We start from the raw sequence: 12,370 nt of genomic DNA, 5'->3' as shown, positions 1-12,370 counted from the left end.
AAACTAGACACTATTAACCTGTTTTTTTTTATAGTTTGTTGTTGTTGTTTTTTAAAGTCTTTATTGAATTTGTTAGAATATTGCTTCTGTTTTACATTTTGGTTTTTTGGCCGCAAGGCATGTGGGATCTTAGCTCCCCAACCAGGGATCAAACCCGCGCCCACTGCATTGGAAGGTGAAGTCTTAACCACTGGACCACCAGGGAAGTCCCTTATTAATCTGTTTGGATTAGTCCCTTTTTGTTGTTTGGTAGAGTCATATCAAATACAACAATATTCTCACTTCTTTTAATACTCTTGATTATTTCAGTTTGTTTAATTAGCAAAAATGTCTAGAATAATATAATAATGGGACAGCTACCATCTTTTATTTCTGATTTTAAAGGGAATACCTCTAGTGCTCCTTAATTATGTTTAACACTGACTGGTGGTATGAAGCATGAATGAATCATTTAATACAATATTAAAGTTCCCTTTTAGTTTCATTTTTAAATGTTTTTATTAGGAATCATGTTAATTTTTTAAATTCTCTTTTTGTTATATATTAAAATAGATGATCGTAATGATAAATACCAGGCACCGTTCTAAGGGTTCTATATATATTCATTCATTTATTCAATCATCCACACAACTCGAGTTAGGTGTTTTATTAGCCCTATTTTACAGAGGAGGAAAGAAAGACACAGAGAGGTTATGTAATGCCCAAAGTCACACAGCTTGAAAGTGAAAGCGCTCCATCAGTCTTCAAAGTCCATTTCCTTAATCACTACTCTATATTGCCTCCCTATATCTGTATTTTGTCTCTTTTTATTGCCTGGATTACAATCATGGTGGTCCAGTCAACAGCAGAAGCTGATAGATGACTTACATGGCTACGGATATTGAAGTGATATCAGATTAGACTAAGGTGGTAGTAATGGAGACAGAAATGGAGAGATCTGGTATAAACTTTGAAGACAGAGCTAGTAAGACTAGTTAATGAATTAGAGATTGGATATAGGGTAAGAAGGAAAGAAAGGACTCAATAATGGTGACGAGGTTTTGTGGCTTACCCATAGCAAATACAGAACTTTGTTTCCTGTGTGTTTTATATTAACTTTATTTATGTACCTTGGTTTTCCTTTTTTCATTCATTCTTCCTAACTTATGCTTTCTTATAGCATTTCACTTCATTAAATCCTTTTTGGAACAAGGTAAAACACAAAAAAAAGTAAGTGTACTCACCAGTACTTAAGACATTTTATATTTGATACTGTTCTGTTTGGGTTTTTTCCTATGTCTGTCCTAGATTTTTGAATTAAGATCATAACTGCCTTATAACAGAGGACTGCTGTTTGTACTCCCATCATTTGTTTCTAATGACAGGCACAGTTTATGATCAGTGTGGAAACTGGAAAGGAATAGAAACGTATAGGGCAGAAATAAGCATTATCCTCACTCCCATAATACAGAAGTAAGCAATGGGAGGGCTTTTTTCCATACAGACGCAATATTTAAAGTTTTGAAATCATACTGTCTATACAGTTTTATGTCCTTTCCTATTGCTATTGAAAACTCCTATTAAACATGTCTAATGACTACATAATGCTTTTATATGACTACACAACAATTTACTGGTCCTTCTCCCATTATTAGATATTTATTTACATTATTTCTAATTATTCTAGTATTTTAAATATGTCAGTTATTTTCAAACTTTTTTAGACATGGAAACTGTCAAGAGAAAGCTCTGAGCAAGACTAACATGAAACAGAGCTGACCTTGTTGAGTGTAGGGGAGGGACCCAACCCTACCACAACTGCCCCCCGACAGCATTCCACGGAACACATTCTGAAACCCACTACTATATGCAGTACTGGGATAAACATCTATGTACATAAAGTTTTTTCCAAACTTTCTTGGTCTAGAATCCTAGAAGTGATATTACTAAGTTTAGAGGAAATGAACATTTTTAAGGCTCCTGATATTTAGTAATATAGTCTCAATAACTGACAGAGCTATTGGCTCAGTTCCTAGAATACCTACCTCTTCATAGCCCTTCACAAAGTTTGACTATTATAATTTAATAGGGTATAATTCAAGATAGGCATAAAAAGACATAAAAATGAGAGAGATTCAAAAAGCCAGGAACTTACCATCTCTCCCATGTCATCTTCAGAAGCAATTAAACACTAATGCTTTTCAGAGACATCAACCTTCACATATCATAAAAGAAACATTTTTCAAAAAATAAAAATCAAAATAAGTATTATTTCTAAGCTATCTGGGAGAAAGAATATTCTTATATGTTTTATATGAAAACTTCAAAGTGGCTTCATTAGCACAGAGAAACAGGGTAGCAATTCCATATCCTTGTTTTTAGGAAACATTATTCTGTAAGCAATAGCCCATGTCCTTAAGCATCCATGAGGCATGATACAGATAATAACCTATGAAGGTACCCTAAGTTAGTTAACCTATGACCCCAACTGTGACTATTTAAGTGAGCAGTCACAAGTGTTTTGGGAAGAGTTGCATCAGAATAACCTATTAAGCCTTTGGTTACAACACAAGATTGCAGGAGTTGAGGCAGGTTCACCCTAGTCCTACTTAATTGATCTCTGGATTACAGAACCTACAAATACATGTTTTTTAATTGTACCAAAGATGATTCTCACGTTCAGATGAAGAATCACTAGGTTATTAAAAATATTTTCCCATTAATTTCAATAATACTTGCTGAAATATCTGGCCACTCAAGTATGTAAATTTGGCTGCTTTCCTACCAAGTAGAATGTCTCTCTAAAACGTCACAGTGCTTTGCAAGTTTCTGAGCAGCAAAAAAAATCAGATTCTATTCAGGAATCCCCATGAGTCAAACTCACTTGCTGTGGTAGTTTATTTTCCCTCATCTAGGGAATGAGTACCATTACTTGCAATGACTTGTGTTATCAATAGTTTAATCTTGCAGCAGTGAGGAAAAGGGACTGAAGATCCTAGAGGCAAAGAGATACGCTAAGTGACCACAGCAAAAGTTCAAGTGGGAAAGCAAATGCCTGAGTTTGATCTTAAATGCTGAATTTAGAATATTGTGGGGGCTTAAATATGGACATGTTTCATGTGTGGTTAGAAAGCTGAAACTGAAGTTCAAATGAAATGAGGTAATACCTCCAGTTGCTCTGAGTGAATAGGAGTCATGAGTACAGGAAGATGTAAGAAACTCCACCCAGGCCAAATATGAAATGTTAAGGTACACAAGGACATACCCTCAGGGAATGCTTATTGTTGGAGAAATGTAAGGAAATATGAAGTAGTAAAAGAGGCTCTAGTGGAAATGTAAGCACCACCAGAGCAGGGATTTGTCTGCATTATGTTCTGCTGTATCCCTAACACCTGCAAAGTACCTGACTCATAAGATGTGCTCAATAAATATCTGTTGAAAAAAGTCAAAGAGATAGGCAGCAAGCCAACAGTATACAGAAATGGCAAGGGAAGAGTTTCAAGGAAGAAGAATTCAACATTGTCCAATAATGCAGAGGTAGGTACAAAATGAGAACTGAGAAAGGGTCTTTGGATATTTGGATTTTGTCACTGGGGATCTCTATGAAATGGTAAGAGCAGAAGCTGACAACAAAGATTCAGGGAGAAACTGTGTCGTGACGAAAGAGAGGTGGCAAATATAAATACTGCTTTCGAGACATTAGCTGATAAAGAAAAAGAGGAAATTGGACAGTAGGTTGGAGGGGAAACTGACTTAAAGGAAGATTTCAGTATGTTTGCAAGCTTAGAGCCAAGAGCAAGTAGAAAGAAAAAGGCTAAAACAAAAGGAAACAAAAAATACAAAAGGTTGATGGTGATGAATCCAAGTATGAGAGAAAAAAGGAAAGGAAATCAAGGGCACCTACAGAATGGTTAAGCCTTAATAAGTAGACGGGACAATTCTGACATATCCCAAATTGTAAAAATATAACTAGCATTCTGATATATAAAACAATCTCTTATAATTTTGCTTAGCATTACCTCAAACTGATTTCCTGAAGGAACTAAATTAAGTTTCTGAATCAACAAGCAAAGAATTACTAGGCCCTAAGTCCAATCAACCACAAAAACAAAATTCTTTCAAAGGCCAGAAACATTTGAAACTCAGCGTTGAAACAAGGCCCAACACTGCAATGTAAATAAAATGAATCAGGCCACTTTGTCTATTTTCCACAATAACATTCATATTCAAGACAATAATCAACAGATTTCCTTTGCCTATGATCCCTAATTCTACTACTGTTTGATCTAGAAGGCTGCCAATATCCCATTTATCAAATATAATAAAGTAGAAAAGTTTGTTCTCACTCAGAACTTAAAAAACAGACTGACGTTGCCACTCATCTACTATCAAACCACAAAGTCTGAAAATCGAAGGCCTCCATTCAAGGCCAATATAATTTACCTGAATCTAGGAAGGCTACTGCAAAGCCACATTCACAAAATTTCCAAGCTATCTGCTTCATCCATCACCTCTGCCCTAGTCTTGAAAATGCTGGTTGTGATATATGTTGGAAAGAAAAACAGAAGGAGAAATGGAAAGGAAATAAGGAATCTCCCACTCTTGTTTTATCTCCAATCTAAATTTTCAGAGTTAATCCATTAACAATGGTGATAAGTATTGCATTATCAATTAGTGCATACTTTAAAACTGAAGCTGTTACTGGCACAAATCACCAACAGACTTGCTATGACCTGCATGTTATTTAATTAGCATTTTCTGTTTACTATGTTTACAAGAGGAAAGGCACACCATGAAAAGCCTTAATGCTTTACTTCCAAAAAGAACCAGCACATAATCTTATAAAAAAACAGAAAGCTGTCATTCAGTCTCCTGATACACTTTAATTACAGCTATGATAAGATTTCAAATGGACTTCTGAGCCCCACACCCATGCATGTTTTTCCTTCTCTGCATAGCTGCACTTTGGGTTTACTCACCTATCAGCTCCAAGTCAAAGGTTCAACCTTCATTAACCCTCTATTCTAGAGAAGTTGATTTTCCCATCTTCCCAAATCTAATCTTGTACACTGTGCCTTTGTTCTGGCCATTCACTCTTCCTAGATAGGAGGTGGCCTCCACTCACCTCACCCATCAAAATGTTACCCTCTAAAAGGCTCATTCAAATTCCACCTCCTCCACAAAGCACAGGTATCCCCTCTTATCCCTGGTTTTTGCTTTCTGCAGTTTCAGTTACCCTTGGTATGAAAATATTAAATCAAAAGTTCCAGAAACAAATAATTCATAAGTTTTAAATTGTGTGCCTTTCTGAGTAACATAACAGAATCTCAAGCTATCCTGCTCCTTCCTGCCCAACAAGTAAAGCATCCCTTTGTATAGTGTATCCTGCCCAGTAGTCACTTAGTAGTCATCTGTCAAGATATCACAGTGTTTGTGTTCAAGTAATTCTTATTTTACTTAATAACAGCCCCAAAGTGCAAGAGTGATGCTGGCAATTTGAAAATGCCAAAAAGAAGCTATAAAGTGCTTCCTTTAAGTGAAAAGTTGAAAAGTTATCAACTTGATAAGGAAAGGAAAAAGATGGTATGCAGAGGTTGCTAGGATCTACAGTAAGAACAAATCTCCTATCTGTGAAATCATGAAGAAGCAAAAAGAAATTCATGCTAGTTTTGCTTTCGCACCTCAAACTGCAAAAGTTATGACCACAGTGCATGATCTTAAATGCTTAATTAAGATCGAAAAGGCATTATACCTGTCCAATAATATATTTTGAGAGAGAGGGAAAGACCACATACACATTCAGGCATACCTTGTTTTATTGCTCTTTACTGCGTTTTTTACAAATTGAAGGTTTGTGGCAACCCTGCTTGGAGCAAGTCTATTGGCACAATTTTTCCAATGCATTTGCTCATTTCATGTCTCTGTGTCACATTCTGGTAAATCTCACAACATTTCAAACCCTCCACCAGCAAAATGATTACAACTCGCTGAAGGCTCAGATGATGGTTAACATTTTTTAGCAATAACATATTTTTAAATTAAAGTATGTACATTGTTTTCTTTTAGATATAATGCTATATTGCACACTTAATAGAGTATAGAATAGTGTAAACATAACTTTTATGTGCACTGGGAAGCCAAAAAATTCATGTGACTTGCTTTATTTCAGCATTTGCTTCATTGTGGTGGTCTAGAACCCAACCAGCAATACCTCCAAGGTATGCCAATAACTTTTACTACAGTACATCATTATAATTGTTCTATTATAAGTTACTATTGTTAATCTCTTACTGTGCCTAATTTATAAATTAAACTTTATCACAGGTGTATATGTATAGGAAAAACATAGTGTATATGTAAAGGTTGGTACCATCCACAGTTTCAGGCATCTACTGGGGTATTGAAACATATCCCCCTGGATAAGGGGGGATTACTGTATTTCCTCGCTGAATCTGATCTCATCAGCCTCATGTTTCCACTTCCCCCTAGTAAGAAAAAACAGCCATGCACTAATCACATGACATTTCACCACACTATCATGTACTTGCACACATTCAGGTCCTCACTATAGCAACTTTTTTTCTCCTCACAACACCCTTCATACTTCTATTCTCTCTTCCCCAGTATCTTGCCAGCATTGCAAACTGCATTCATCAGCTCAGACAAAAGACCACAGACTGGGTGGCTTAAAGATTAAAAATTTATTTTCGCACAGTTTTGGAGGCTAGAAGTCCATGGCTAAGTGCCAGCAAATTTGGCTTCTGTTGCAGACTTTCTTCCTGGCTTATAAACAGCCAGCTTCTTGCTGTTATGTGCAGACCTAGCTCTCTAGTATCTCTCTTCTTATAAGGAGGCTAATCCTATTTGGATCAGGACCCACCCTTATGACCTAACTTAACCTTGATTATTTCCAAAGAGGCTCATCTCCAAATACAGTCACACTGAAGGTTAGGACTTCAACATATGAATTTGGGGGGCACACAAACATTCATAACAAACAAACGTAAGTCATTCTCACATATGATAGTTCAACCTAAATATTACCTACTCTATGAACCACCCAAAATAATTAAACACATCTTTTCCTTGTCCACCACACACTGTGGCCTAGATGTGTGGTTGCTGTTGTTTCTGATTATCCATGTATGCTTGAAAAGAAAATGCTGGATGAAGGTTCTATATATGTTAAATAGATAAAACTTGTGCATTTGTACTGCTAAAATCTATACTCTTACTAATTGCCATCTTAACAATTCCTGAATTGTTTCTGAACAATCTTCCATTATCACTGTAGGTCTGTCCATTTCTCCTTATAATTCTGTCAATTTTTGCTTTGATTATATTGTGTTAAAACGCACACAGGTTAAGGACTATCAAATTTCCCTGGAGAATAAGTTGTTTCTTTTACCATTAGCTAATGACACTCATTTTATCTTTACATTAATTTTATAATACTAATCAGTTATCTTTCAGTTAGTATTTTCCTGCTATAGTCTCCTTTATTCCTTTTTCTTTCAACCTTTCTATGTCATTACATTTTAGATGTATCATTCATAAGCAGAATATGCCTGAATTTTTTAATCCAATCTGAGAAGTTTTGTCTTTTAAGTGGCAAGTTTAGCCATTTACATCTATTGTGAATAATGATATACAGCTGACCTTTGAACAACATGACTTTGAACTGCAGAGGTCCACTTATATGCAGATTTTTTTTTTAGTAGTAAATACTACAGTACTACATGATCCACAGTTGGTTGAATCTGAGGATGTGGAGCCTCAGATGTGGAGGAACCGTGTAAATGGAGGGCTGACTGTAAATTATACTCGGATTTTTGTCTGCTCAGAGAGTCGGTGCCCCTAATTCCTGCAATGTTCAAGGGTCAACTGTATTTGTATTCATGCTTACCATCTTATTTTGTGATCTCTATTTACCAAGATTTTCATCTACTTCTTTTTTCCCCTTTCCTGTCTTTTTTTGGAATGACTGCACTTTCTTCAATGGCATATCAAGAGCATTTCAGTGGTAGTATTACAGACCAAAAGGGGGTACATTTTCTTTAGAGAATTTAAAAACAAAAATAAAATCAACTAAAGATGAGACTACTTTTTATTATCACCAGGTGCTGGCAATTCTAAAACTGTCAGTTTAGAAATTTGTTTTTTTGTTTTTTGCTATGATTAGCGCTGAGTTTTGATAACACATATGTAAGCTTCAAAGTAGCACATTTTTATTACTTATCTTTTAATAAACATTGCATTCTACACGAAGTTAGTTTGGCGCACTCCCAGTTATACTATCTGCACCACATACATGCACAAATGTACTCAGCTACACACATGTTCAGATAATATTTTTAATGGTTCAGAATCATTCAAGCTTACTTCAAGGGTGGTTTCATATCTCCAATCCCTGGTGTACTTCATGTTCTTGCATTTAAACAGTAGGTTCAAAATAAACAATGATTATAAAGTCAAAGAAACAAAAAGAGTCTTCCATTCTGCTATACTTTCAATGCCAGGAGGAAAAGACAAAATATGGTAGACTAGGTTGGCAGAAGAATTCAAAATGGGAATGTTTAAACACCTCAATTGCTTTCATCAAAAACATTCTAAAGCGGGCTTCCCTGGTGGCTCAGTGGTTAAGAATCCGCCTGCCAATGCAGGAGACACGGGTTCGATCCCTGGTCCGGGAAGATCCCACATGCCGCGGAGCAACTAAGCCTGTGTGCCACAACTACTGAGCCTGTGCCCTAGAGCCTTCGAACCACAGCTACTGAAGCCTGTGTGCCTAGAGCCCGTGCTCCGCAACAACAGAAGCCACCGCAATGAGAACCTGCGCACAGCAACGAAGACCCAACACAGCCATAAATAAATAAATTTAAAAAAAAGAAAGTTACTATTTTAAAAAAAAAAAAAAACATTCTAAAGCAATGGATCATTTAATGACAACATATGCCATTATTTAGCCATTTTCTCCAATTTTTACAGAAGAAACTTTAGAAGTTTTTACCAAATATATTAGAAAATGATGGATTTTCTGGAAGAAGAGATTTTAGTGAAAGTGTTTTAAGGACAGAGATATTAAAAAGCCACTAGGACTGACATCAAAAGAAAAATGATATGGTCAACACTGCAGTTTCAGGAATTTATTGTAAAACAAAATTTTTAATGAAACTGCCTGATTTATCCTTATGTTCCTCTTTTCCTAATTTTACATACACACACATACACATGTGTGCATGAAAAGCTTTCTTTAATAAACTATGAATAGACATAGAATGACCAATTTAGTATACTGTGTAGTAAACACAAATAAGCAAAGAATGCCCATTTTGATGAAGTCACTGACAGATCTGCAAAGGTTGTCAGTTTCTCTTCTGACCATTATTATTTGTTTCAACTCATAATTATTACTGAAAATAATCTGTCACATAGAGAAAGGTGGTATTAAAAAATGATCCATTCTAGGTATCAAAAATACAAAGTACTTCAATGGTTTTCTTTATATGTTTTTCCTTTTACTATTTTGGAGGTTACACAATTTCTATTTTGGGGGCATTTACTCTTAAAATTGTAACTTGTAACTTGACCTAAGCTAATCTAAAATTAACTAATAACATCTCTAGCCTCCGCCCAAATAATATGATTTCAAAATGACTGAACTGATTCCACTCTCCTATCTTCCACATTATTGTTCAAAATAATATTAGATCCACTTTATTTTTAAATCTTCCCAGATTTATTCATCATCAACATTACACTCAATGCTACATAAACTTAACAAAATGTTTATTAACTTTTTAACACATTGCTTCCTACTGTCCATTTATTATTTTTGAGTTCTACTTCTTTGTTCCTGAAATACATTCTTTAGAGTTCTTTCAACAAGGGGCTGTGAGTAGTAAACTCAGATTTTTTTTTTAATTTGATCTCATTCATGAATAACTGTCTAGCAGGGAACTGATCTCTACACTACTCTAAAAGACACTACTCCACTGAATTCTTAAATTACTACTGAAATACTTACTTCCTCCTCTTCTGAATCATCATCATCATCATCATCTTCTTCTTCCACATCTTCACCAAGAGGTGGAGGTAAAGGACCAAGGATATCTTCCTCCATATGATTAACTGGTTCTTCTGCCATTTTAAGGGGTAAAGGGGGGCCAATTAACTCATCATCAGAAGATTCAGAACTTGCTTCACTTTCACTGCTGCTTGTATCCCTGAAAATATAGAAACAGAAACTCATTGCCTTTGCTGAAACAAAGAAAGTACTCTGGAGATAATACTGATTTCTCAGGAAACCCTGACTCTCCTTTTAACAACTGAGTTTTTTTAATGTTTTTAAATTTGTAATTCAAACATTGAATGTGTGACTCAAATATTATTTCACCTAAAGAAAGTAAAAAACTTCTTTTATCTATCTTACCTAAATACAAAGTCAGAGACAAAAGCTCAGAGCAATTACATGTTAGAGGCCCATTAGATAATCCTCATTCATAAAGAGCCAGCAGAACAACTGGAATGTGGAAGAAAAACTACTAGATACTACACCATAAGAAAGAAAACTACTGAGATAACCAATGTTTCTATTCACTATATGTGAATACGATCACTGTTTGCCACAGGAGTAAATAAAGTCAGTCATGTAAGAAAGTTAATATTACTGTCAAAATGTTTCAATATATTTTCTGAAATACAAATTATTTCTCAGTGCTAATCCGAGTTTGCTGAGTTGCTAAAATGTTAAACGTATTGATAGCTTTGCTGGATTGTAAAGATACCTTACCCTAGGGAGTATCATATTGATTCTCAACTGTTTTTCTACCCAACACACCTGAGGACTATTACACACTCTCATTAAAGTCTATATCAAACACCTTTATACATTCGGAAGCCACCACCATCCACCATCCCTCTACCTCCCACCCCATCCCAAAAGGTTGAGAACTGCATTTCTAATTATATCAATTAATCTATCAAATATTTTCAAATAATGAAGTATCTCTAGAATATAAGCTCAATGAAAGCAGAAATTTGTTGTGTTCATTGCTGTGGCTCTAGCACCTACATGATGCCTGACATGGGCAGTCAATATCTACTGAAGAAAAAAATGGGATTTTTCTTTTTATTTTCATCTAGGTTCAATATTAAAAGGAATACATACTCACATACATGTTATCCTTATACAAAGACAGGAGCTAGCAAACCTCCATAAAGAGAATTTCTCTTTTTTTCAACAGTTAAGCTCAAGGTGCTCCAGCCCCACAAGCCTTCTTCATAACTGAACACTTGAAGCTTGGTTCAGCCTGAGGGTCTTTGCACTTGCAGTTCCCTCTGCTAAAACACTTGTCACATGGCCTCTTTCTCATCATTCAGTTCTCCTCAAATGTCACCTCCTCAAAGAGGCCTTCAGACACACACCCCTTTCTAAACTTTCAAACACATCCCCATCAGTCACCATTACCTTAATTACCTTACTTTGATGATCTTTATTATGTACATTGCTAAATTATATTGTTTAATTATTTAGTTGTTTGTAATCTGTTATCTATCCCCTCAAATGTCCCCACAGCAATATGAGCTGAGATCTCATCTGACTTGCTAAATGCTGTATCCCCAATTTCTAAAGCAGTGCCTAACCCCCAGAAGATGTTCAATAAATACTTGAATGACTGAATAAATCTGTATTAAACTATTCATGCTCCCAAATTTTCTCTCTTGTGATCAGATCACAAATTTCTGACTGTACTGGTTACAAGTCACAGACTTCCTTAATGCAAAACTAAGGCCACAGAGAGCTCTAAATTGAAATGTTAACCCTTAGCACCCATGCTTTAACCCAGTTAACTAGTTCAAAAATAATCATTGAACTGAGAACTAAACAGATCCATATAGATTTCATGGCTGATTATGCAGGCCTAATACCCACATGAAACCTGATAGAATGTATCAGCTTCTAATTCTGCTTCTGGCTTTTTGCTGCTAATGTGCACAAGCCAAAAAAATGAACCATTTTTAACATATTTTCAAAATCCTGAAAAACAAAGTCCATGAAATTATGTCCAAAAATGTCCTTGACTGAAAACAGTACATTCCACGTTTAAAATACGCCTTGATTCAATGTGGTACCCAAATATGAACCAGAGCCTGAGAAACAATAGGTACTCGATGAGAAAACAGTTGAGTCAATCCTAACGTTTTCCTCGGCTGACTTTTTTTTCCACCTGACTTTTTAAGTGAGATTTTAGCTAGGCATTAAATAAGATGTATGGTTGTACAATTTCATTAAATCCATAGGCAAAATTCATTGTTTCTGGTACTACTTTCTTAAAAGGAAGTGCGAATGTCTAAATGATTCCTACCTTACAAATCTGGAGTATATCAG

General features: G+C 35.5%; 1 protein-coding gene across 5 annotated transcripts in view; it reads right to left on the bottom strand.

Annotated features, from left to right (window-relative positions):
• Positions 1-12,370, bottom strand: part of WDR70 (WD repeat domain 70) — a 318,604-nt gene that overhangs the window by 284,893 nt on the left and 21,341 nt on the right. For all 5 annotated transcript variants that reach the window (XM_060295722.1, XM_060295720.2, XM_070045132.1 and 2 more), the window contains one exon: positions 10,007-10,205. In XM_060295722.1, the coding sequence (XP_060151705.1) occupies positions 10,007-10,205 (199 nt within the window). The remainder of the gene's footprint in view (positions 1-10,006; positions 10,206-12,370) is intronic.

The sequence above is a fragment of the Globicephala melas genome, chromosome 3 (assembly GCF_963455315.2).
Source record: "Globicephala melas chromosome 3, mGloMel1.2, whole genome shotgun sequence".
Classification (NCBI taxonomy): domain Eukaryota; kingdom Metazoa; phylum Chordata; class Mammalia; order Artiodactyla; family Delphinidae; genus Globicephala; species Globicephala melas.
This window is presented reverse-complemented; position numbering and strand designations above follow the sequence as displayed.